At 40.5% G+C, this 27,751-nt stretch overlaps 2 protein-coding genes and 2 pseudogenes across 2 annotated transcripts; all 4 read right to left on the reverse strand.

Annotated features, from left to right (window-relative positions):
* Positions 1–28: 28 nt before the first annotated feature.
* On the reverse strand, positions 29–770 carry LOC115228768 (annotated as a pseudogene).
* A 2,086-nt stretch (positions 771–2,856) lies between these two features.
* LOC115228769 lies at positions 2,857–2,974 on the reverse strand (annotated as a pseudogene).
* A 13,993-nt stretch (positions 2,975–16,967) lies between these two features.
* Positions 16,968–17,486, reverse strand: LOC115228700 (eukaryotic translation initiation factor 6-like). Its single transcript, XM_036498999.1, has one exon. The coding sequence runs from the start codon at positions 17,472–17,474 to the stop codon at positions 16,968–16,970; it is 507 nt and encodes a 168-aa protein (XP_036354892.1). The 5' UTR covers positions 17,475–17,486.
* A 650-nt stretch (positions 17,487–18,136) lies between these two features.
* On the reverse strand, positions 18,137–22,596 carry LOC115228701 (homeobox protein SIX2-like). The gene is made up of 2 exons (XM_029799226.1): positions 22,124–22,596; positions 18,137–18,254 (listed from the first exon to the last, which is right to left on the reverse strand). Exons 1-2 carry the CDS (start codon positions 22,594–22,596, stop codon positions 18,137–18,139), a joined length of 591 nt encoding a protein of 196 aa, XP_029655086.1.
* Between the last annotated feature and the right edge of the window lie 5,155 nt (positions 22,597–27,751).

The following is a 27,751-nucleotide window of genomic DNA, read 5'->3' on the forward strand; positions in this document are numbered from 1 at the left end:
CGCAGTCTATTAGTAGAACAACATTTTCTCAAACCTCATCTGCAGCACTGTATTGGACAATTTCTGTGCACAGATTACTCGATTTGATAGTCCCGAGATTTTTTTGATTAGATTTTATATTTATAGCATCCTTATAAAGCATATAAGGCACCCCAGTCTCAATCTGAGCCTCAACTATAGCCCGCCAGAGATGTTGAGCCTTTACTTTTCTAACATACTTTCCGGTCCTCTCATATCTAAACAAATTCAAACAAATCCTTAAATTACTCTTCATAAAGTTTATCGAAATTGTCCCCGTAGCAATCAAAAAGGCCCGGGGCTTGGTCAGGCGTCATTAGACACCACATCAAATCATCACTGACTCTCCTCATAAATAAATCAGGGATCCATAGACCCAGGAATAGATCTCGTGCCCTCATCTCTTCTTTTCCTGTGTTCTTTCTAAGTTCTATGAATTCGTAAATATCCGCATGCCACGGTTCGAGATAAACGGCAAACGCCCCCGGCCTCTAATCATTTTTTATTCCAGAAAACTTTATTTCCGCCTTGGTCGACGTACCTGGCTGTGGCATTGAACACTTTGAGCATCGGAATCAGTCCATTCGACCTCCCATTTGTCTGAAAATCATCAGAGCTCATTACCCCGGCAATAAAGCTTCCCGTAGATCTTATGCAATGTACGTGGATTCCGACTCCTCCAGCCCCTTTGGAAATGAGGGCACATTCCTTCACTGTATCATATATTCCCTCAATACTGTCTGCCTTCATTGCGACCAAAAAACAACTGATTTTACACTGACATTAAGCAGAAACCTCGAAAGAGAAGAGTTTTGAGTTCCTGCGTTGAAAAGAGTAGGAGAAGCGTGAGTGAAATACTGCTGAGACATCAAATTATAGGTTTCAAGAACGGAACAAATGTCTTCTCCGTGAATTCCAATGGCCACTCGCATGTACATGTATTGAGGTCTCTCAATGACTGAAATATAACGACAAAATTACCTTTCCCATCAATTTTAATCAAATAAGACCTTTCTAATGTCTTGAATCCAAAATAAGAAATGTTGAAATCTCTCTCATCTTTAATTGCGTCGTTAATGGTCTATTTTAATCACATCAATTATAAACTTGTTTATGGGTTTGGACTGTATTATATAGATTTTCAGACACAAGAGGGTATGGTCTCGATGTATCTTTGTGGATGTAATGGTAGAGCTCATCAACCGCATCTGATACATTTTAAGATAATATTGTGCCTGAAAATTGGCTTTTGGTTTCTTTTTGTAGATTAGATATTGCAATTCTCGAAGCTAATGTTGCGTAATCGGGATGTTTTGTGGTCATAGTGGCAGCCGTCTCTGCAGCCAGATTGTCAAGTTCTTTGGTTTTTACACCTGAGTAAAGGCCATTAACCACTTTGAGAGTCACCTGAGCCTATTGGAAAATAAATTCGAGCAAATAACCGGGTCTATATGATCCTCGTTTAGACCATAACAAAGCTTTGTGATTCGGCTTGTGATTTTATCAAGGAAAACTTTTTCTGTTCTTCCATCTAATTTAGAAGGGTTTTTTTAAAACAGCAAAACCTCGTTTCTCAACAAACATTTTTCGACAGTTTATGATAATATAGAATTTTATTATATTTAAAGACTTGTTCATAAATATTCATTTTTTTAATTTTAAATAATAAAAATATTCAATGAATATTTTATGCCTTTTTGACTGCTGGCAGCAAAAAAAGATTTTCGAAAATCTATTTGGATCGGATGATGCGCCCTGGCGACATTTTTGAGATTTGTTGCAAAGAAAACCTAACAAGGAAATGAATTCATGGTTGTCAAAAAATGGGAGTCAGCAAAAAGTCCTCCCTGATGGCCATGTTTTAATGATTTTCAAATTTAATCAAATTAAATCAAATTGAGACATGTTAGTCATAACATATGACTCATAAGTTTCCATTTTCGAAGCAATCAATGTATTTTGTTAGTCATCAGGTTTAGTAACAAAGTAATATTGACATCTAGCATTAAATAAAAGTAATCTACATTAACAAATTAATTTGTTGCTTGACTCGCCTGACTCGTTTGCCATTCGTTTTTGATAAAGAATTTGAATATAAGAAGAGAAAACCATTTTGTCATTGAGAAAGAAGAACAATGAGAAAATAATTTTCTTTAAAATGCTTAAAGTAAACCAAAAAAATTATTTATGTTTTATTAAAATAAAAAATAGTTCTAATTGTTTTTCTTCTATATTTGCCTTGTACTTTCTTATTAAAAATTAAGAAAAATTTATGTCTCTCTTAAAATAGTGTAACAATTACCTTTAAATTTTTTTTAATAGTTAAATTTTTTTTTAACGAAAACAAAAAATAAAAACTAGCTATTATGAACTGGCTCGCAGGATTGAAAGACAATTCCCGCGTAAAACAGTCAGCGAGATCCTTTGAATGAGGAATATAAATTCCCTCGGATCTCTGGAGCGGTGGGTGCACAAGCGTCCAAGTTTCTTGAGATGGCAAGCGTCTTGGCCCCAAAAACACAGGTTTCGACAGCAATTGCCCAAAAGCAAAATCGATCGAGTAAATCAACATATTTCGATAGTTTTGCAAATTCGGCCTTCTCGGCCGACGAGCCGGGACAAGCCGTCCCAAACGAGCTGTTTCCCGGATTCAAAAGCGAACAGCGTACAGCCGTCCGAACAGCGTACCTTTAAATTGTAATTAATCTAACTTCATGAAAGATCAGAGAACAACAAAGCGAAAACAGCGTGCAGAAACTTTTATAACTTTTAGAAGTTATTCCGACGTAAATTTATCATTTATCAACATTATAGGGAGAAGAAGACGAACAAATAAAAAATGTACGACACTGTTGTTCCCAGGCGGTCACCCAGCCAAGTACTAGAACAGCCTGTAATCGCTTAACTGCCGTGTTCGGATGGGTACGGGTATTTACGACTAAGTATGATCGTGCACGTTAATTGTTTCCTACCTGGTCTGGGGAACCGCCTATTTTCGGAATTTCGTTATTAGAGTTATTTAAAAACTTTGGAACACTTCCAGATCGAATCTTCGGATACGTTTTCCAAAGCCATTTTTTGAAATGGCCGTATCTTTTAAATTCAATAACTTGTAAGAATTCTAAACAGAAATATTTTGTGTTTCCAATAATTCTGTCAAATAGTTTAACTTGGGTCTAATAAAAGTAATCTGAAAGATTCTATAATGCCAATATAAATTAATTGAAGTAACCCCGTAGTATTTGTTAAATGAAAAAAATATTTCTATTCATACACAATTCGGCGGAATACAATGCTTAGAGCAGCTGTTAATCAATAGTAAATATTGTTTTTTATTTTTGAGCTGAATATCAAAATTAGTCAACGAATCCATAAATATAGACTAGGTCATCTAAACTCTTTGTGAAATATAGGAGCAGATGGAGTATCTATAGGCATAATTTCTAGAATTTTTGGCTTAGAAATTATCATTGGTTTCAAATTTTTTTTTCGCGTAATTTTATTAATAAAAAGACTAGAGAAAACTTGTCATTGGCAGATAGCCAGAATATTACCTTTGACTATGGCTATGGATATTGGTTTCAAATTATGCGTTCTGTTACTAAAGATTGCAACAGTTTCTGATTTTGCCTCATCTTAATAATAAAATGGTATGGTGTGTGTCTGTCTGTCTGTCTGTCTGTGTGTGCACACCAACTTCAAATTGGCAATACGATGTCCTCGACTTACATGATGAGGTCCTTAAAACCTTCCCCCCAAAAAAAATTTAAAAAAATTTTTCTGCATTTTGGTCAAAATGAACAACTACGATGTCTTCGACTTACATGATGAGGTCCTTAAAACCTTCCCCCAAAAAAAAATTAAAAAAAAATTTTCTGCATTTTGGTTAAAATGAACAACTACGATATCCTCGACTTACATGATGAGGTCCTTAAAACCTTCCCTCCAAAAAAAAATTAAAAAAAAATTTTCTGCATTTTAGTTAAAATGAACAACTACGATGTCCTCGACTTACATGATGAGGTCCTTAAAACCTTCCCCCCAAAAAAAATTTAAAAAAATTTTTCTGCATTTTGGTCAAAATGAACAACTACGATGTCTTCGACTTACATGATGAGGTCCTTAAAACTTTCCCCCAAAAAAAAATTAAAAAAAAATTTTCTGCATTTTGGTTAAAATGAACAACTACGATATCCTCGACTTACATGATGAGGTCCTTAAAACCTTCCCTCCAAAAAAAAATTAAAAAAAAATTTTCTGCATTTTGGTTAAAATGAACAACTACGATGTCCTCGACTTACATGATGAGGTCCTTAAAACCTTCCCCCAAAAAAATTAAAAAAAAATTTTCTGCATTTTGGTTAAAATGAACAACTACGATGTCCTCGACTTACATAATAAGGTCCTTAAAACCTTCCCTCCAAAAAAAAATAAAAAAAAAATTTTCTGCATTTTGGTCAAAATGAACAACTACGATGTCTTCGACTTACATGATGAGGTCCTTAAAACCTTCCCCCAAAAAAAAATTAAAAAAAAATTTTCTGCATTTTGGTTAAAATGAACAACTACGATATCCTCGACTTACATGATGAGGTCCTTAAAACCTTCCCTCCAAAAAAAAATTAAAAAAAAATTTTCTGCATTTTGGTTAAAATGAACAACTACGATGTCCTCGACTTACATGATGAGGTCCTTAAAACCTTCCCCCCAAAAAAATTAAAAAAAATTTTCTGCATTTTGGTTAAAATGAACAACTACGATGTCCTCGACTTACATAATAAGGTCCTTAAAACCTTCCCTCCAAAAAAAAATTTAAAAAAAATTTTCTGCATTTTGGTTAAAATGAACAACTACGATGTCCTCGACTTACATGATGAGGTCCTTAAAACCTCCCGCCAAAAAATCAAAAAATTATTTTCTGCATTTTGATTAAAATGAACAACGCGAATGTCCTCGACATTCATGATGAGGTCCATTAAAACCTTCCAGGCAAAAATCTCACATATTAAGAATATCCTTGATGAAAACGACAGCGAGAATATTGACAATGATGAACTCCCAATTATTCGCGATAAAGAAATTCAATTCATCCTATGTTTTTCTCTTTAAAATTAAATGCATATATCATTATCGACCATGAATCAAAATTAAAGCTATTATCATATTTGACTTTGACAGAATGTGCAATCACAGATTGCACGACTTTTAATAGAGTGTGCAATTAACAGATTTTGAAAAACCACTTTGATAGTTGAAACAACATTAGCACAATCATTAACACAATTTACCACCAATTGACGCACGACCTTGAATAGAGTGTGCAATTAACAGATTTTGAAAAACACTTTGATAGTTGAAACCACATTAGCACAATCATTAACACAATTTACCTACCAATTGACAGCGCAATCTGAAGAATTTGCGTAAAAATATTCACTATTTAGTTAAGTTTTTCGTAAAGATAGAATTTATTTTCGGTATGTCTCTTTTCCTAAACTTTTTTATTATTCAAAAATAATTTTTTCAATAGATAACCGAAGGAGGGAAGACGACCTTAAGAAAATAAGTTTTTCGTAAAGATAGAATTTATTTTCTGTATGCCTCTTTTTTCCTAATATTTTTTATTATTCAAAAATAATTTTTTAAATAGATAACCGAAGGAAGAAAAACGAAGCTGAAGAAAAAACGGGCACCTTAAGGTAATTAATTAAATCTTTTTTGTGTGTCGCTTTTTTGGCTGCTGCTACTCTGCCTGCCCCATTTCCGCCAGTGGTTTTATTACGAAATCTTGCGCCACCTAAATTATGCAACGGAACGAGGTTAGTTATCAAAAATTTAATGGCTAACGTAATAGAGGCGACGATATTCACAGGTAAGTATAGAGGTGATGATGTTTATATTCCACGAATTCCGATAATTTCTGATGAATTACCATTTAGATTTAAAAGGCTGCAATTTCCTTTGAGGATGAGTTTTGCAATGACAATAAACAAGGCCCAGGGACAGTCATTAAAGGTAGTTGGGTTATTTTTAGAGAGTGAGTGCTTTTCACATGGACAGCTGTATGTGGGATGCTCGAGGGTAGGCAGAAGAGAAAATTTATTCATATATGCCAAGGAAGGACGGACGACAAACATCGTTTATCAACAGGCGATAGAATAGGGTTACATTAAACCAGGTAGTTTTATACATCTACATAAACTTATAGTTGTTTGATGAAACAGGCCCTCCGCAGGAGCTAGGTCGCGGTGAGCGAAGCGAGCTGCCGAGCTAGTATTTTAATAAATGTTCAAATAATAAACATTTTTACATTTTTCACTTGTCAAATCAGTCGCTAACTTATCAATACAACTAACATAATAAAACGTAAGCAAACTCTTCGAATAGGACACTTTTAATGTGACGAAGCATCCGCGTTACCCATACTACCGTGTTACACACTTGACTCATATTGTAACCTAGATTTTTTGATAATTGACCTAGATTTAAAATCTATTGTTTAAATTACTTTTCCTTCTCATTTTTTAAGTCTTTAGTGTTTTATAATTGTAATATTTTAGGAGGTCCAAAATTATAAAATAATGCTTTTAAAATAAAAAAACCTGGAACCTGGAACCCATCGGGCTTGACCGGGGAGATGGCAGAAGGCCCGATGGGATAACTCTTTTCCCGTACTCCCAGGGAAAATCACTCGCATGGGATGCGACGTGCGTAGACACGTTCTCCCAGTCCATGATTCTTCGGAATATTCATTCGCCCGGTTGGGCCGCTAATGCGCAGAAAAGGCGAAGATATCTAAGTATTTGGAGATCGGAAAACTTTTCCGTTTTGTTCCTATCTCGATAGAGACGTCTGGTGTAGTGGGATCCAAAACCGCGGAATTTCTCAAGGAAATTGGGGCGATGCTGGCTAAACGAAGGAGGGACAGTCGCGAGGGGTATTGGCTTCGCCAACGTATCGGAATTGCAGTTCTTCGTGGCAACACGCACGCGATACTGGCTGCCGGAGCGTGACGATTTATAATAACTGGGGGAAATGATTAATTAGAAACGATAAACAAGTTAACAAATTTAATTTTGTATAAATTGTAGTTGGTTGTGGTTATAGACTCATTTTCTAAATTCGCAGTTGTAAAACTTGCCAGGCGGAAATCAGCGGAGGAAATTACTAGAAAATTAAAGAACATTTTTTACATGATTGGTCCCGCATTTATTTTACAGACGGATAATGGGAAAGAATTTAAGAACAAATGTATTGAAACAATGTGTAATGATCTGAAAATCATACAAATAAGTGGACTCCCTAAAGCACCATGGATTCAGGGTCAAGTAGAAAGGCAAGTTATTTGTAACGAGGACGATTGAGAAATGATATTGATGCGAATCCAAATAACCGAAAATACCCCCTATACGATCAGATTGATTCCACTATATATGAAATATCGGAGGTTGATAAATACAAATGCGTACTTAAAGATCTTAATGACGAATCATCCAAATATGTACACAAAAGTCGTATAAAAAAATATGACTCATATAAAAAATTTTTATATAATAAAAATTCATGAATTTTTAATATTTGTTTTTAAATGGTAGACCTAAAAAATTGTATAATTATAATAAAATACGTTATTGATTCGGAAAAATTGGTGATCCGGTTTTTGCCGACTCTTTGGAAAATTCTTTCAATCAAAAAATGGATAAAAAAATTGAATAAATCGAATTAATTCCATTATCAAGTTATTTTTAATTAATTATCAGGTTATTTTCGTTTGATTTTAAAAAAAATTTAAAAGGGGTATTATGTGACATGGGCCAAATGATACGTATGGGATGCGCGTTACACTGACCTTCAATTAATGTTAATCTGTCAATTTATCGATAGACTTCAAACAAACTTTTTTTTTTTTTTTTAATGAAAACCAACCAATAACTACAAGTTAAGCCGACGACGCCGACGCGATCGAGAAAGAATTAGAGCGTACTATCGCAAGGGATATCCGCTCGAAAAACCATCTCGATTCGCGGGCGTCGCCTGTGATGGCAGACATGCGGGATCCGATCTCCTGAACGAAGCTGATTGCCTTACTGCCCAAGGAACCGGAAGTCTCAACCGCGAATGGAAGGAATTGGAACTTCTCCGTAAGTGAGGAGTACTTCCGCATCTTTTTGCATCCGCGGTTGTGACAATAGATCCAGGAGCGGAGGCCGACATCAGCAGGTTCTGAGGCGAGAAAGAGTCCACACACGTGGCATCCCAGGTGAGAGGCTTCCCCTGTTGAAAGGAAACACAGTTATCCCGTCAGGCCTTTTTCCGTCCCCCCGATCGATCCCAGTGGGTTCAAGCAGGGAGGGGATTCAAACAAACTGATTATTGAATTAACAACTACAAAAATAATTAATTTAATTAAGTTTTTTAATCCTGTCCATGCCGACTATAGAATTCTCCCCATTTGAGTGTTTAATCTATTAAATAAATAAATGTAAAACTACCTCTACGGGATTATTCGACAAAATATTTATTATTTCAGCTGGCGGATAGTAATGTGATTCGAATTTATCCAGTCACAGCGATAGATTTGTAATAATTAGAAGTTTCACCAATGGCTTTTTTTGGATCCGGATAGGAACATTTTGACTCGGAATCATTTACGTACACTCAACCCTCTCAAATTGGCATCAATGACCGTTAAATCTTTACAGTAAAGTAGCTTTGTCGGCACTGATATTCAATTTTATTCACTCCTCCGTGAGAATACTTGTGCAATGTGTCTGCAAAAAGCTCCATTTCAGATTCATTATCCAGAGTAATGACTAACTTAGAATCAGAGGATTAAGGATACAATCTGAAACTTATTGCGCATTCAAAAAAACCTTTCATTTATGATAGTGAAATTCTTTATTTTATTGGCAAGCCTATATTTTTTGTGCCTCGAGAAATTTTCTGGAAATTTACCAGCCAACACATCCTTTAAAATCTCATATTCGATATTGTCTTTTACAAAACCCTTGTAAGAACTCATTACAACAAAATTAAACAAGAAAAAAACACGCTAGAAATGTAGGTTCGCCAACTTAAAAAATTAAAATCTTAATAATTGTAACTTTAATAAATTAAAGATAATTTAACATGTTTGAAATCGATTAATTTAATATATTTTTTTCACCATAAAAAATTAAATTTCGGATAATCAAAGAATCAATTTTGGCACGCGCGTTGTTGTTGTTGTGGTGCACTTTTTATATTCATTTGTTCATTTGCTATTTGTTATTCAATTCAATAATTCTCTCTCTCTTTCCATTTCTCTTTATTCTCTCTCTTTTTCCATTTCTTTTTGTCATCCATTTGTTCATTGTTTTTATCTTGCTCTCTTTTTATGTCTTTCTGTTTCCAACCCACTTCTGTTCTATGCTCTACTTGCGAAGTTAGTAACAACCGCAAGAAAGGGAGAGTCTGTTCGAGTTGCGACAGATTCTTCCACCTTTCTTGCGTGCGTCTTTCCAGACGCGTTTCTGCCTCTCTCTTAATTTGGGACTGTCCTTCCTGCCGCTCTTGCCAGCCGGCTCAGTGTTCCAGCCCGCAAGAACTCCCCGAAAAACCGCCATTCGCAACATCCCCGTCTGCCGAGGAAGTTCTCAAATCTATCAAGCTCTTCCGTCGTCTCCGGAAAATCCCATCCAGAATCCCAAAAGCTGCGCGTATCTTTGCAGCCTCCTCCCTGACCGCCGCAATCGATAAGGCTTTGGCATCTGATGGCCATTCCGATTGGCTTAAGCTGTTTTGCTTCGCCTCTTTCGGTCTCGGTTTTGCCCCATTAAGAGCCCGTGTGAAAACCTCCTCCATTTCGCTGGCTACAACCGTCAAACAAGAATTGGCCTTGTACGATAAGAACTCTTTTCCATCCGCTGGCTGCGGACCACCTCGCTAGCACCGAATTTCCCTCTGGTTCACCATCCCATAATGTGTCCTCTCACGCGAATGACGTCGATTACCTCAACAGAAAGATTAATAGTAAACTCTTGGACGGCGACGTTCGTGGTGCAGTTAGGCTGGTTGCCTCGACAAGTTCCCTTTTGCCCACGACCCCTGCTGTTTTGAATTCCCTCAGGGAAAAACATCCCCCTCAGCCAAACGACTTCAGGCCTCAGCCGTCCCCTGACACCCTCGCTCTCAATCCTTTTGCTGTCTCGGAACTCTTGTACTGAATGCCCTGAAGGACTTTTCACCTGGAAGCAGTGGTGGTGTAGATGGTCTGAGACCAGGTCATCTGAAAGACCTGACGTCTCCCACTACCGCCGAAGCTGGTCGAAAACTCCTACGCTCAATCACCACCTGTGCAACCGCTTCTCCGGTTCCCTCCCCGATTTTGCTCGTGATATTTTCTTTTCCGCCAACCTTACTGCCTCGGGAAAAAGGACAACGGCGTGAGGCCCATCGCCGTGGGCAATATTTTCCGGAGGCTCTCCGCTAAACTTCTGTGTCGAGCCATTGTTCCCTGCTTGTCCTCGAAGTTTCTGCCTGTCCAACTCGGGGTTGGCGTTCCTAACGGCTGCGAAGCTGCTGTCCACTCAATTCGTGATTTAACTGAATCATTTGAGGAGTTTATTATGGTCAAATTGGACGTTTCCAACGCATTCAATTCCATCAGACGGGACCACCTTCTGGAGTGCTGTCGTGAATTAGTCCCTTTCGCCTATCCCCTTGTGCATCTCTCATATGCTTGCTCAAGTATCCTTATGTTCAACGATATACCTATTTCTTCGTCTACCGGGGTTCAGCAGGGTGACCCCCTGGGCCCTGTTCTTTTCGCCTTGGGCGTTAATAATATTGCCCACTCTGTCCGTTCCCCAATTAACATTTGGTACCTTGACGATGCGACCATTTGTGGCCCTCCCGATGTTGTTTTTGGCGACCTCCGTTTCATTATTCCTTCCCTCTCGGCCATTGGCCTTTCTATAAACGACAACAAATCCGAAGTGGTGAACATCAATCTTAACCCAAATTCATTCACTGTCGCGACTTCCACGTGCCAAAATATCCTTTCTGACGTCCAAGTCACCGACAAGTCGAATTTGATGATCCTCGGTGCTCCCATGGGTCCTTCTGCCCTTGAAGACACGCTGTCTTGCAAAATCTCTAATCTTTCCAAAATGATCGAGAAGCTCAAAGACATCGAGCCTCATGTAGCTTTCTTCCTACTGCGGAATTACTTTTCTATGCCTAAGGTCCTTTACACATTAAGGTGTGCTCCCTGTTTCAAAAGAGACGACCTTCTGTCAAATCTGGATAACATCCTCAGGCTCGGTACGAGCTCGCTATGTAATCTGGCCATTGACGATCCGGGTTGGTCTCAGGCATCGTTCTCAGAAACCTTCCCGAACGCAGAGCAGAAGAATGCTTCTCGCAGAGCAGAAGAATTAAAGATTTCAAAGTACACCAATCTCTCGGAACGCTATCTGTTTACCCCGATCGCCGTGGAGACCTCTGGCGTAATCGGTGACAGGTCACTCATTTTCCTCAAAAAGCTGGGTCGTCTGATTTCTCGCAAGAGAAACGACACGCGTGAGTGTGGATGGCTCCTTCAGAGGATTTCCCTTGCCATTGTACGTGGAAACTGTTTCTCCATCTACGAGGCGGGGAAGTCCTCTTGTTAACTCTCTTTTCTCTCTGTTTTCGTTTACAAAATACAGATAAAAAAAAATCAAAGAATTCTAATTTGACAGTTTCAATGTCAAATAATGTAACGCGCTGCCCATGTCACATATTATCCAACCCAGGGCATTATCCAGCCTGTGACATAAAATATTAAATTTCATCCAAATTCGATAAACTAGTTTTCGAAATTACTTATGGCAATTCTGAGAGCGGTTGTACCAATTTGAACAAATACTATACTACAAAAATTTTTTGTTTGAATCAAATAACCTTTTAGAAATTGAAAAGTTATGTCTTTTCGTATTCTCACATTTCTAAACACGTAAGAACTCAATAAAAAATTAGTTTTGTATAAAATTTAAACACAGAAACAATTTTCTCAGAAATTCATTTTATTCGTTTGCATAGAATTTTTTGAAAAAGTAACTACAGTGATTTTTGACTAGTCTATGAGTTGTTGACTTGACTGGCTCAAAGCTCTCCCCACTCCTAGTACGGGGTTACTACTGGACGACGAATCCTTGCGGATTGGGATCAGCTTACGATTGGGTTTGGACATCTGCCAGCCCCACCCTTGCCGGTGCGGGTCCTCAATTTCGTCAAACGGCTTGCACGCCTTGTCGTGTAAGAAGAGTGCCGGGAGAATTCCCCGTCACACTCATCTGAATGACGTTGTGAGGAGGGCTCTAGAGTCGGCTGGTTTCCCTTCCACCCTAGAGCCAGTCGGCCTTTCCCGGAGCGACGGCAAGCGTCCCGACGGGATGACGACCTTTCCTTTTAGGGAAGGCAAGTCCCTGGTTTGGGATGCCACGTGTGTCGACTCTTTTTCGGCGACAATGCTTCCCAGGACTGTCGCAAACCCGGGTTCCGCCAGTGCGCTGGCTGAAGAGACAAAGATGACGAAATACCGGTGTATTTCGGACGCTTTTGAGTTTGCCCCCCTCGCCTTCGAAACCTCTGGAATCGTCGGAAAGGCTGCGACTCAACTCCTCACCGCCATTGGTAGAAAAATCTCCACAAAAACAAACGACCGGAGGGAGACGAGCTGGCTGTTCCAGCGAATCTCGGTTGCTGTGCTCCGCGGAAACTGCCACTCAATACGCAGCGCGGCATCGTTGAGCTGACCCTCAGGCCCTCGACAATTCCCTTAGCCACCCAATTGCTTACTTTTTTCTGTCTATGAGTTTACCTGCCAGCTAATTAGTTCAATATTAATTTTCTTTATAGTATCATATTTTACTTGTCGAAAATTTGGGTAGGAAATTTATTGTGATACTCAGTAATTTAGTTAGTGGGCTACCAGACGATTTATATTTTTATACTTAATATTGAACCAAAACAGAAGACATTATTCGCTGCAAGACGATTTATATTTTTATATATTTTTCTGTTACTTTTTTTTATTTTTATCTTATTGTTTGGCCTGAAACAAATATTTAATTCAAAGTAACGAAAGATTTGCTGATCATTAATTACTTTGATCCGTTGTAGAACTTATTTAGCTAACACACGACATACGTTTAAACGCAGTTTTGGAAAATATAAGGGATTTGTTTCCTTAAAATGTCAAAGTTTTGTAAAATAAACAGATTTCGGATTATTTTTAAATGCTTTATTATGTACAAATTTAGTTGCACTTTTATACTTTTGAAAAAACTTAAATATTGTATTAAAAATAAACAAGTGTCCCAAGACAAATTTGACCCACTTTATAACATACCAATAATTCAAATGATAATCAAATTTGTAAAATTATTCACAAAATTTCGAAATTAACACATTTTGTCACTAATTTATATTGTATTCCCATTCGGGGACGCAACTCTTCGGGATTAGATAATTTTTTAGACTTTGATATAAACGACTTGCACTTTCCAGAAGTCCTTTCTCCATTTATATTCTTGCTAATCTGTTCATACATTAAATAATCGAACGAGTTGAATTTTTTCGTAAAGAAATGGAACACTCGTCTACATGTCCCATTTCTTTAATCCTCTTTTTGATCGTAGAATTCCCATTAGTTGTCTGCTTAAGTGTAGTCAGAATTATTTTGGAAATTTATTAATTCAATAAAAAATGGACTACAAACAATTTCCATGGAAATACCTGAATCTCGTGGGTATAATTTTATTTTAATGGACAGTATTAAACTTGTCGAAAAAGCAGTAAATGAATTCAAATCGGATTATTTAAATAATCGGATCGAATTTGATCAACTCAAAAAAAATTTTGATTATAATCTATCTCTGATAAGTGAACGGGACTCGGAATTATTTCGTTACGAACAAATTCTATCCGGTCCTCGTTAATCCTTGACCTTCCCAGAATATCAAAAAATTATCTCTGAGAAAACAGGAACAGAAAGTGAGTTGAGAGTGGAAATAGACAAGCTCAAGGACGAGCGAAACAGCCTGGGACAGCGAGTGTTGGAGATGAGTGCTGAGATTAATGTCCTCGTCATGGAAAACCGCAAATTGGTGGAAAAGAGCAGACTGTTGGTCGGCAAGTTAACTTTGTAGAGAAATCGAGGAAGAAAGAAAAAAGTCTGGGATTCACATCAAGAACATCAAAGTCGAGGCAAACAACGAGATGAACAAACTGAAAGAACAATTTGAATCAGAAAGACGAGACCTTCTCCACAGATTCGAGCAAATCTTTCACGAAAGGACACTCGCACTAAGAACACAGATCCAATCGACGACCAAATTGTGTTCGGAGTACCAATTCGGAGTGGGTTATCGTAATGACGGATAGGAGGTTGTATTGGAGAACGAGATCACCTCCTTGAGAGAGGATCTGCACAGGAAAGCCGAACAAATAATGAAGGACGAGGGCCAATTGGAGGAAAAGGAAAAGCAAATCCAACTGGCGAAGGTAGAAGTGGCAAACCTCCGATCCTCCTACGAAGAAAAGTAATCCGCGTGCATTTCCCAGGTGTTTCTACCTCAACAACATAATCAAGCACAACGAACAGTTGATCACTGAACTCAAGATGGAGGGGGAGATTACTAAGTTTGGTCAAAACCAACCGGAAACTCAACGACAAATGAAGGACTTTTCAATGCAGACTTGTGAGGACTGTCGAATTGAACAGTTGACGGCCGCCAACCTTCGTCTGAAGAACGTGGTGAGTGGCATGAGAAAGCAGATCCAAGACTTGTCATCCTCGTGTAAAGAACCGAGTGAGCGAGTGAACGGTGATTGTTTGTGGGCATTCCAGAAATCATAAACTTGCAGAAGGCGTACTTGGTCAACAACATTGCCCACCAGCAAGCCACGATCACCCGACTGCAAGAGGAAGTCAAGCGAAGTAATCAGTCATCTAGGAAAGTTGTGGAGTAGTGCAACCATCACTAGTACGAGACCACAGTGAAGAAACTGTTTCGGGGGATCGATAGAATGACAAGGAAAGGGAATGTCGAGTCGAGTCCTTCCCAGGCCGTGATATATCTGACGCAGAAACTGAAGGAGGCGGTCTTCGTGATACACAGTCTGACTCAGGAGAAACAGCATTGTCTTGAAAATGTGTTTAAATCGGCGAAAGAACAGTCCCCTAAAGAGTCCGAACATTGTATGTCCGTCTCCTTCTATTGTAGCTTTATCCCTCAACTCCCTCAACAACCTATTCGAGGCAGTCGACAATCTTAGCGTGGTTTCGGACTTGACTTAATTTGAGTAGTAAAATAATTTATTATGTGTTATTGCGCTCACATTTGAGTTGGTTGCTCATATATTCGTTGTCAATCTGCAGTTTCTGGGTGAGTCGAACCAAGTCCCTCTGCACAATCTCCGCATCGTCCAAGGATCCCCGCAAACAGCGTATTTGATTGTACAACTCGCGTATCTCCGCCTCACTCCTCTCCTGACACGTCACGACACTCCCCAACCTGCCTCTGCTTCGATTGCGTAATCATCGCACTGACCCCCTCGACGACATCCCCCTCCGAACAAGTCATTCTCCCAATTTCGTCTAATCAGTCAGAATGAGTGCACTAACTTAGACAGTCAGCCAATCTCCTAATCTTCTGCTCATATTTCTCTTTGAGCATGTCCGAATGGTCCTGCAGTTCGAAAGAGTGGGCAGATCTCATCGACTCGACTTCGTTGGCATGGTTGAGTTTGAGACGTTCGTTGATTTGGACCAACTCGATTATCCTCTCTCGATATTGCACAAGCAGGAACTCCATCTTCTACCATAACAAGTCGAGTCACCTCGTAGTTCGACGGGAGGTCCTTCTCCAGGGAGTCGTCCACCACAGAACGGTTCGTCTGAACATGTCAAACACACCCAACCGTCAATTTGTTAAAATCCAATTCTAATTTCTCCTGTTTTTTGACAGCCTGGCTGAGTGAGAGTTCCTGGGAGCTGACTTGCTTGCTGAGTAATGCAATCTGAGCAAGTAGTTAATAGACCAACGTCATTCTTGAGGGACTCGTTCAAATGACAATACAAGACTGAGTCCTCCAACAATGGACTGATGCAACTAATGTGTCGACTCAACTCCGCCAGCTCGAAATACCCAATAATTGACAACCTTGTGAGGAAGAGTGTCCAGGATTGTTGGGTCAATGTTTATAGTCTCCTCCTCAGTCCCTTCCAACTCCTAGAATATGCACTCGCTGTATTTACTTGGCCTTTGTCGCCTAACGCATCACGGACTATGAATATGAGTTGGTCGAATACCGGTTACGGCCACGTCGACTGCCTCCCTCAGACATGCCAACAGACTGGTGAATTGACTGTATTTGATTGGAGTCGACATTCACCACAAAAGATATCACACTATTTTAATAATTAAATCCCTTTTATATAAAGACAAACATCAATAAATAGTGTGCTAAAAATGCATACTGGAAAAATAAAATCAAACGGCAGTCGGGGAAGTTTTGCTTAATGTTCTACGGCAGTGCCCCCTCAAAACAACTTAACACAAAAGAGGACAAATACAAAAAAGGACACAATAAAGATTAAAAACAAATCAGGCAGTTCTGCGACTGAGACTAACATCGACACTACAAATGTGGATAAATAACAACCTCTCCAACAACGCCTCCCTCAAACCATCGTCGGCCCCCCCGGCGAACATGAAGGCAGTCGTCTGCAATTGGAGAACTCGCTCGATCTGTCCAATCTCGGTGGGGGTGGTCGACAGTCCACAAAAGGCAGAAAAGTCATTGGCCACCAGTCCAGCCCCCACAGCCAACTTTCCACGATTGACAGTGCCCCCCATCAGAGGGATTTGGAGGAGGGAAGACAGTTCATCCAACTCCTCAACCTTGGAGGAGGCGTGAATCTAAACACAGTCAGAAGAGCAGCCAACAATTCCCCCCTTGTTTGAGAGCACGGAATATGTGCCCACCAACAGTTCATCAGCAAGACACGTGCGGAAGATCTCCACGCCCAACACGTCGGAAATGACCTCCTCTGTTTCTCTAGACAAGTCTGGGTGTGCTATTGCCACGTGGTCATTGCAGGAGATGACATTCCCCAGGGCGGATAGTCGTTCGTCCACGCGGGTCACCACCACGCAGTCAGGCAGGGAATTCCGGAAGTGCTGAATTTCGGTGTCGTAGGTGGCGGGGGGGAGTACAAGACCTCGCCGGTTGCCCACTGCCAGTCTCCCGACAATCCGACACTCGCCAATGGAGGAGTGGACGACTGGCATGCACCCACTCAGCTCGGATTCGAACTTGCTGTAGAAATTTTGAGAGGACCCGACTCCCACGAGACAGTACGAGTTGGTTAGCAGAGAAAAGACTCCAATGTTGCAATTGCCTTCAATGTTCACTCGATGAGCCATTACTACAAGCACACGAATATATCACGCTACAAATTATTTAATTAATTTAAAAATCAACGAGGCTAATTTAGGAGGTTTATGTGTGGGTTGTATTAAGTAGTGTGCAATGTATGGACTGAGTGTTTGGACGAGGATGGGCAATAAAGGCCGATTGTGGAATGTACTCACTCACCAGCAGACTGTCTCCTTCAGTAGGAGGACACCCTCCCAGATAAACCTGCTGTACATAGTGCGCAAACTGGTGCCCTATGTGTGGCCGAAAGAAAGAGCAATGCGGGCGAGGGTGGTGGGGGCTGTCGGGTGTCTGCTGGCGGCCAAAGTAGTGCAGAATATAATGGCAGATCACCACCATTCAGACCCCCTTCATTTTCAAATTGGTGGTCGACCGACTCAACGACCAGAACATTGCCACCGTCTGCACATTGACTGTGGCCGGCCTCGTCGTGCTGTGTTAGTCCCCCTCCTGACTGGCAGATGGCCTCACGCGAGTGTGCACGCAGGTCTTCTCCGACCTCCGCCTGGCCATATTCTCGAAAGTGGCCCTCAAGGCCATCAAGACAGTGAACGAGAAGGTGTTCCGTCACCTGATGTACCTGGACATGTCCTACCACGCCAATAAGCAGACGGGGGCTGTTTCCCGAGTCATCCAACGGGGCTCCGGGTCACCCTCGTTTGATAATTGTAGAGCCATCCAAGTCATTTTGACACACGTCGTGTTCAACATGTTCCCTCTCCTCCTCGAAACGTGCATTGTGGCCGGCATTCTGGTTGGGACTTGGTCTAATCCAGAAATACAAATGTGGGACACTCACTGCTATCGCCAGCGTCTCCTGCATTGCCTCCTACTTTGTCTTCACTCTCGCAGTCACTCAGTGGCGGTGCCCCTCCTCTCTCATTCACAGTCTCCAGTTTAGAAAGAAAATGAACGAGTCGGAGACTGAGGCGGGGAACAAAGTGGTGGAGTGTCTCCTCAATATCGAGACCATCAAGGTGACTCCCCTCATGACGGCAGTACTTCTCCAACGAGGAACTGGAGACGGCCTCCTATGGCAAAACATTGAGCAAATTCCAGGACTCCTCAGTCAAGACGTGGTGGAGTCTGGCATTGCTCAACTGCGGACAGAACTTGATCATCACGTCGGGAATGACTGCCATCATGCTCCTCAGTCTCACTCAAGTCGAGCAGGGTCAGCTTTGTCCCTCACTGCAGGACTCCTCACCATCGGGGATATTGTTATGATCAATGGACTCCTCTTCCAACTCTCCATGCCTCTCAATTTCCTGGGGACTGTCTACCGTGACCTCAAACAGGCCACCATCGACTTGGAGGCACTCTTCGCCCTCCTTTCGATGCAGTCAGTCATTCGGGTGGCCACTCCCTCACATCCGTAGAATTCCCCCTCTGCACGCGAACTGATCCTTCGGGACTCGTCCATTTCCTTCGAGGACGTCCACTTTGCCTACGACAGTTCGACCGATGTGTTCAGAGGACTGTCCTTCCACATTCCCGGGGGCACATCTGCGGCCATCGTCGGGGGGAGTGGCTGTGGGTGACACTCCTCCTCTCATTCACAGCAAGTCCACCGTCGCCAAACTGCTGTGTCGACTGTACGACCCAGTGGGGGGGAGGGTCACCATCGACGGACAGGACATCCGCTCGGTCACCCTTCACAGTCTGCGCACTCAAATGTCGGTCATCCCTCAGGACTGCACACTCTTCAATGACTCCATCCGCAACAACATCCTCTACGGAGACCCATTCGGCAGTCAGGAGGCCCTCACCGAGGCAGCCAGACTCGCCGAGATTGATCGACTGGTCGAGAGTCTCCCCCACAAGTACGAGACTGTCGTGGGGGAACGTGGCATGAAGCTTTCTGGGGGGGAAAAACAGCGGATAGCGATTGCGCGTGCCCTGGTGGGACAGCCGAGGATTGTGGTGTGCGACGAGGCCACGTCCAGTCTGGATTCCCTGACAGAGCAGGTGTGGGGGCGTCTAACTGTGCAGAGCATTGCCAGGTCGTTGAGGGTGGCCACGGCGGGGCGGACAACTCTGGTGATTGCCCATCGACTGTCCACCATTATGCATGTCGACCGGATATTCGTCATCTCGGAGGGGAGGGTGTGTGAGCAGGGCACTCACTGGCAACTCATCTCCAATCCCCACAGTTTATATCGAAGACTGTGGACCATTCAGAGTGAGTCCGCTACATAGCTGTTGTTATGATTTATGCACTTTTTTAACAATATTCATTTGTAATAAGAGGGCAGTATATAGAATGAATTGTATATTAACTATTTGCATTATTTTGATGGACAAAATAATAAAAGAATTACACGTATTGCTGGTTTATGATTCTCCCCGTCTGTGTGTTTATAAACTGTATTCCCCAAATATTGGACAATAGACCTAACGGCTAATTGGGAGGCCGAGTCCAATTACATGAAAGGACTTGAATTATTCGCATCGTCCGAATACAGCAAAGCCATAAACTCGTTCAACAAGGCAATTGGTATGACTAGGAGTGTCCTACCCAGCAGAGTTGGATCCCGCCAATTCGACTTATTTGTTCCGCAGAATGATTACTTTCCGAGCCACAAAGCAGCACAAGTCAATGATGAGGGACTTGGATGACCTCCTCTTTATAAATCCTCACCAGAAAACAGTTGTGATTGTTAACCAGCCAGGCATTAACATACCGAGCTGATCTCCTCACCAAAAAGTGCAATCTGGAAGAGGCGAGGAAGGACTATCAAACACTCGTTCCCATTCCTCTGACCATGTAGTAGAAGTCTCTGGGGGAGTCAGTGGATGACCGTATTGCCCTCATTGGCCAACTGGAGGAGGCAGTGAATGGTTCTCTCAAGGCTGCTGCCAAGAATGATCACAACTCAGTCATTGACAAACTGGGATTTGTTCTCAAGGCAGTTCCTTGTTGATTACCTTAGAATTGTCTTTACTCGGTCGTGCTCTACCAAGTGAGGGCTGCCAGTTACATTGCGAGGGGAGACTTTGAGAGGGCAGTGTCCGATTATCGACAGGTCGTGGTGCTCAAGCCTCAGGACATGGAGGCAGTACTCCGATTGTCCTTCCTGATTTATGAAAGCGGGGATTGGGAGGACTCTCTCCAGTAATTGCTATTATCTAGGAGACAGGGTTATTCGGGGTTGTCTTCGAACAGACCCCGACAATCGGGATTGCATGAGACACTACAAAATAGTCAACAAACTCAACAAGATGTGGGGGACCATCGAGGGGGCCAAATCTCAGTCTGATTGGGGCAAGTGCATTGATGTGGCCCACACGATCACACTCCCCACCTACAACCAGGCAGTGGCATTCCAGGCCAGTCAAGTCCTTTGTTTGTGTCAGTCCAAAGTAGTCCATCACATGTCACGTAGAATGCCCAAACTGCCCAACAAGCAGTGGCCAGTTGTTCGTCAGTCTTGGAAATTGATTCAGGCTTGGTTGGGACACTCTTCAGTCGAGGGGAGGCACATCTCCTGTTGGGGAACTTTGATAAAGGTGCAGTGTGTGTTGACATGCAGCCGAGAGTGATTTCCGAGCAGTGTCGGACAAACATCCAAACTACGAGGGAGTGCGGGAGGCCCTTCAGAGGTGTCAGAAGATGAGGAAGCAGGCCTCTAAACGGGATTATTACAAGATTCTCGAATTGCCCAGGTCTTCAAGTCTGTGTGATGTGGCAGGAGTGCTTCGAAGGGTGACATTGTCAAGTCCTACCGTCGACTGGCCAAGATCTGGCACCCTGACAGGCATTCAGGGGACGATAAAACAGTGGCGGAGGCAAAGTTCAAGGATATTGCGGACGCGAAGGAGGTGTTGAGTAATCCGGGTTAGCCATGCTCGATTGAGGCGCAGATATGCGTAGGAAGTACGACAGTGGGACTGACCCTCTCGCCGAAGAAGAAGGTTCTTCCGGCTTTGAGGGATTCCACGGTGGGTTTCCCGGGGGATTCAAATTTAATTTCCACAATGGTGGTGGAAATGATTTTTTCTTCAACTTTTGAGGGCGGATTAGAGTGGCTATTCGGATGTTTTATTAGTATAGTTAAGATTTACCAAATTTACATATCACAACTGTCATTTAAAAATATTTCGCTTGTTTGAACGTATTTGGGCTAATCCCCCCCACGTCATGGTTAATTATATTCTCTTTACACTCCTCATATCCCTCCCTCGGCTGTCGCTGTGCCTCCAAAATCTTAATTTTTTGATCTTTGTACACTTCGTAATCGGGGATCACGTTTATTTGGTGTGACTGACACAGAGGATTATAAGAGTTGGGTGTCCTCTGTTCGTGGTCGGGGATCACGTTTATCCACTGTGACAGAGTATTGAAGGATTTTGCTTCCTGTTCCATGTAATATGTATTGTGGTAACTGAAGAGTCAGACTGAGTGATTACCAAGGACTAAAGTCGTCATTCACCCCAAGGTAGTACTCATTTCCGCATGTTTGTGCATTGTCCTCCCCGTAGTAGTCCTGGGGGAGTACATCAGAGAACAAGTCAGGCCTGTAATCACCCTCGCGACCATCCTCTCTGAAGGAATAGTCGGGACCACCCGCGTAGACGAATGACTGCTCCACCAATTTGGGACGACTAATTCTGAAAGAATGAAATATAATAATACCCTTTACGCTCATTCGTCCTCTTCCTCTGTCTTTTGTTCTTGAACCAATTGGAGACCTGCGACTCGGTCATCCCCATCGCCTTGGCCATTTCCTCCTTCTCGTCCGTGGATGCAAATTCGTTATTTCGGAAAAAGGCCTCGAGGAAATTCCTTGATTTCTGTGGCAAGTTGTACGACAACTTTTCCCCATTCCACACAGTCCGGGGTGGGGGGTACTTTTTTCTCAGTCTGAATTTTGCCACAGCCTTCAACTCTTTTCCGTGTGACCGGAGTTCTTGGTAGAACGATTCGTACCACAGTTTTTGCAGCTTATTCCAAATGTGGCAGGGAAATGTATTAGTGCTCAAGTAAGTTCGGATTTGACTGAATTTGTTTTCGCGGAATAACTTGTCGATCACCTCAAAGTGGTACAAATCTTCGCGGTTGCTGAAATGGGAGTAGTTACTGCACACTCGGCAGTCCATGTAAGGCATGTTGTGTGGACAGAACATTCCTCAAGCATCTCCGAATGATTTATATAGTCCTACGACGTGCGGATGACGAAGCCTGTTTATCCGGATTGTCTAGTCATTGATATTCGAGAGTAACATTAGATAATTTTATTTCTCACTCGGGTCACATTCACTGCTATACCTCTCCGTCGGGCTGATGTGCTAAGTTACTCATGCTTAGAAAACTAATCCGTGACTTGTCAATTTTTAGGTGGAATAACTTGTCAGGGAATGACGCATATAAGAAAATCTTCTTATCTACGTTGGGTCTCCAAATTACGCCAAACGAGTTGATATTCTGAGAATTCTCCAAAATAATGTAAGTATCGCACACAAAATAACAAAAATTGACCAAGAAAAAACAAGATCCTTCAACCCGTGACATATCTTTGTAAAAATTGACTTTTCTAATAAATATATAGGTTTTATAAAAAAGAAGTTAAAAAGAAAAAGTCCGCCTGACGCAACTGCAGGGCGTCGGACTCCAGTTCCGAGGGTTTGCGTTCAAGCAGTTGCTCCAGGAGCCTGAACCAATTTGAAAAGGTTTTTGCTTGAATACGTGCCGGATAAAAGATCTTCATGATGTGAAAGGGAATGTGTTGGGAAATTTTTAGCCTCAGAGCTCTGATGATCACATCGTTCTGAGCAGCGTGACGTGGCCCTCTTCTTGCACTTCTTCTGCATGATAAAGGGTGCAATCCCTTCGACTGTTTTCCCGCGTCGGAATCATTGGTCCTGGCAAACTTCTAGCCTTTGTCCGATTCTAATCCTCAAGGAATCGTATAAAGTTCCGCAGTTTAGTATTGCACCAAGTCATGCTTCACTCCCTCACTTACAGCTGACACCAAACCCCCAAATCTGAAGCAAGTTTACATTGATTCCGACCAAGTTCGTCGAAGCGGACGTTAATTCAACAGTTTATTTGAGAGATTTGTCTATCGAAAGTAGACATTGTTTGTAGCAGAGTGAACATCGGATAGGTATAAAAGTTTGAGTAGTCTACTTTGGTGAATGTTCCACACTGCATAATCTTTGTTGAGAATGAATGCTTTAGTCATTACGTCTTCAAAACGATGTTTATATTCTACGAACATTCATTCTAACGTCTTCTTTAATGGCCCACTGTCTTATTAGAAGTTTTGCAATGTGGACATTTCGAACCAAGCTCGCAGGAGAAAATATTCCTGTCCTGCAGAAAGAAAAACATGGCTTCAGATTTAGGGGAAATATTTCCTTTTACAATCCATTTTGAGAATGTGTGTAGATATGTGGTTCCAGTATAAAACCAACTATGCGGGTGACTAGTTCCGTTAATAATATTTCTGATTTCTTGAAGTAGGAATTTGTGAAGAGAATCCAATTTTTTGATGAAAAAGTTGTATACACAATCACATCCCGGAGCTCTCCAGTTAGGAAGGGATTTAATTAAATTTGAAATGAACTTGTCATTGATGTTGGAATCATGGTGCTCAGCTCCAGTAACACTTTTATTCACTCCAAAACTTAAATCATTTTTGTTCTTTTTCTTCCAACGTCCATCCAAAATTTGAGACAATCAGATGTGTCGAAACAATCAATCTGAGCATTATCAGAATTAGAATGTAGGTTTCTGTAGAATGACCTTCGATTCAACTCAAACTTCCAATTATCAATTCTGTATTGTCGTCTTAAAACTGCAATAGACACCTTTTTGTTTAGGATTCGAATCTGGTCTGTGATTGTTGTCGAGATTCTTTCGAATTCTTCCCTATTGGATTTTTTGTAGTTGTAAGAACATAAAATGTCAATGACTTTCTTCTTTTCTTCGTCTTTCATAGTAGACATAAAGTATTTTGATTTTAATATATCCTTTTCAGTCAGACTCAATTTTATTTTGGATTCTCTGCTTCCAATTCGTTTTAATTGGATCTCTCATTGTAATTTGTTGATACACACACTGCGCGGAATATATCAGAGTTGAAATATCTTCAATACTTGTAGGTAGGTTATTTGTTGTATTTAAATCTGGATTTACATATCGTGCAGGTATCTTTTTTGCCTGTTGCTTCGCATCGATTGGTTTGGAATTATTTGCATTAACTTGAATTAATGCTTTCTCAAGCACCCTGTTGTACAGTGCCAGATCAGGGAAATTTTTATTCATTTTATTCACAAAGACAGAAGCCAGTCCCCCAAAAGAGGGGTTTCCCTGGAATACTAACAATAAAATAACGTTTTGTTAGTTGAAAACAAAAAAGATCTTTATTTTAATTTACTCTAACGATTTTAATTTTTGTCTTTACGATTTTAATCTTTGTTTTTAAAATAATCCGTTATTTTATCTCTGATTTTGTACTTTTCTTTATTAATTGATTTATTTTTATTTTTTAAGTTATAAAATGCAGTTACTATCTGTGGAGCAAGCTGCAAAAATACCATCTTCCATCTCATCAATTGAAGAAATTAGTTTCTTAGTAGATTGGCATTTTTTAACACCGTCATATAACGTCGCGTCATTTTCTATACCAGAGATTTATACTGATATAATTTCCTTAACACTTTCTTCGATCTTTTCATCATTTATTTCTTTATTTCAACTCTTTCTTCATTTTTTTGACACCAGCACAAGTATCTGTTACCTCTACGGAGGATTTACAGTCGGATTTTTCACAAATAATCCAGTCTCATCGGGGTTGCACTGTATAATTAATAAGCACACCGCAAAATAACGTTAGTAAAGTTATCTCGCTTGTGCAACCCTCTCCTGGATGCGTTTTATTAATCGCTTCAAGTCTCCCTGTTCCTCGATATGTAGATAAATTGATTCCAACTTTTGAAAAAAAGATTTTAAAATTCCAATCACTCAAAAAATCGTCATTCAGATTTTATAGTGTTCTCAGTTAAAATTGAGAGTTTTCATTGGTAATGCAAATCAGAAAAGATAGGAAATTATCTTTGGACAACTGTTTCGTACCAAAAAGACATGCCGTTTCACAGGTGGCGATATTGACCTATCTCAAAAGTAGCCTTCGTGGAGTCAAACCTACGATGACCGCACTTAGCCATCTTTTATAGTGACATTTGTTGCTATTTATTATACTTTATAATTAATTAGAATTAAACAAATAATTAATGTGTAAACAATCAATTATACCAGCGTGTTTGAGCGTTGGCTATTAATTGTTTTCATTGTGGTGCATTGTGGACGTTTTAGATTTTATTTATCTATTTTCTGTTTATTTTCACTATTCATTATTATTATGTTTATTGATTCTTCGAGTCTTCTCTTATATCAAGGAGTCGATTTGTAGGCATCTATAAATGCTGATAAACATTATTAACAATGATTAGTGCATTTTTTGATTTGTTTTTTATATAAAGACAGTATTGTTAAATACGATCTGTGATTTTAATTTTAATACTCTTTAATAATCATAATGGACCAAATTCCTATTAAAAATTGCAACTAAATTAATTTATTATATTATTTTTTAAAAATTATTTTTTTACAATTTTTATAATTAAATTTAATGTACAATACTGTGGCACCCCCAAATTTCAATTTTTTAAGACTATAACAGTTTTTTTGACCATCCCCAAGTAAAATTAGTCAAATCATGAGAACTGAAAAAAACCTAACTAGCCTCTCGAAGTTATTATCAGACAAAAGGCATACTGAGAATTAATAGTTATATCAGTTTAATAATTCATTCCCGAGCCTCCACAGGGATCACTGTATCCTTTCTCGTTTCTTCTCCACCGCCATTTCAACTTCCCCAGATAAGAATTGAAAAGAACAGGGATTTTCCTTCATCCTTTTTAGCTTGTTCTTGGCGTGATAGCCACAATGACTCGATTCCCTGCTTATTGTGGAGCGATTGTTCTGGCACAAAATTGCGGCTGTGTTGACTCTTAAATGCGGGATATCCTAACAATTCGATTCTATTGTAGGCTGGCCCAAAAATTTAAAAAATTCCCTCCGGTACAGATACTCGATCCGTCTGTACATGGTTTTGGATTATTGGAATCAGCGTGTCTCGACTCCGATCAGGAACTCGACACCAGAAAAATATTCCTAGGGTTGCCCCTCTCTTTTTCCCACCAACAACCCATGCCCTTCGTGCCAGGTCCTCTTGCGTATTTTCAACGAAACTATTTTGTTTCATCCACTTAATCTACGACATTGCAACATAGGTTTCTGGGTTAATTCCACCGATAGAACCAGGATGGTTCTCGACCCACTTTCGCATACATCACGTAAAAAGTTGCGTTTTTTGCCCACTCCATTGATGTTTTTTAAATCTGATCGAATTCTTTGCTGCAGATACTCGTTTTCTGAGTTGAGTGCCCAAAAATAGATATAGTCCAAAATTTGCTTCAATTCAAGATGACTATGTGAGAAAAGCTGACATCTTCTCAAATCGATTTTGAGAAATTGCATGTTTTACATTTCCACTTTATTTGTCGAGTCGGGATTTGTCTGAAAGAAACGGCAATCCGTGCTGCAGTTTTCGCATTTCATCGAATTTTGATTAGCTGATATTGAGCCACCTAATCTTGCGTGGTCATTGTTATTTCCACAAAATCTCGGTGATTCAATTCAAATAGTAACAATCATATGTTGGTTGAGTATTATTTTAACATAAATAGTCGATACAGACTGCTTTCCACGAGACATCATTCAAAAAACTGTTAAAAAGCGTTGCAGATAAATTATTTTGATAATTATAATAATTTTTAAAAAATAATATAATAATTTAATTTATTTGCGATTTCTAATCAAAATTGGTCCCTTATGTTTTAAGACGCTAAAACACGATATCGCCATTGTTAAATACGATCTGTTGATTTTTATTTTGTATACTCTTTAATTTGATCTCTATATGTTCTGTCTACTGTTTCGAATGCCTACTTATGAATATTGCTAATTTTAAAACAAATTCACTTACAATGTTGAAAATCTCTATCAAAACTCGATCTATTCTTCACTCTAAAATATCTTCGTACATGGCTCTGCGATGAATAACAGATAATCCTGTTTGGGAGTGGGTGACTTCATCCCCAAGTAAGTTTCTTCCCCCGTACGAGAGTAGCTGGGCAATCTTTGGAGCCCTCTCGGCGCATCCCTCCACTAATCGGTCCCTCCTGACGCTGTTGA

The sequence above is a fragment of the Octopus sinensis genome, unplaced genomic scaffold (assembly GCF_006345805.1).
Source record: "Octopus sinensis unplaced genomic scaffold, ASM634580v1 Contig10964, whole genome shotgun sequence".
Classification (NCBI taxonomy): domain Eukaryota; kingdom Metazoa; phylum Mollusca; class Cephalopoda; order Octopoda; family Octopodidae; genus Octopus; species Octopus sinensis.

Bases quoted from the DNA above. Each gene is read 5' to 3' on its own strand.
- LOC115228700 (XM_036498999.1), bottom strand. From the start codon at position 17,474: ATGGCTCATCGAGTGAACATTGAAGGCAATTGCAACATTGGAGTCTTT.
- LOC115228701 (XM_029799226.1), bottom strand. From the start codon at position 22,596: ATGCCTTACATGGACTGCCGAGTGTGCAGTAACTACTCCCATTTCAGC. The intron at 18,255-22,123 runs GTATTATTATAT...TTTCTGGATTAG, and splicing joins AGGACGAATGAGCGTAAAGG to ACCAAGTCCCAACCAGAATG.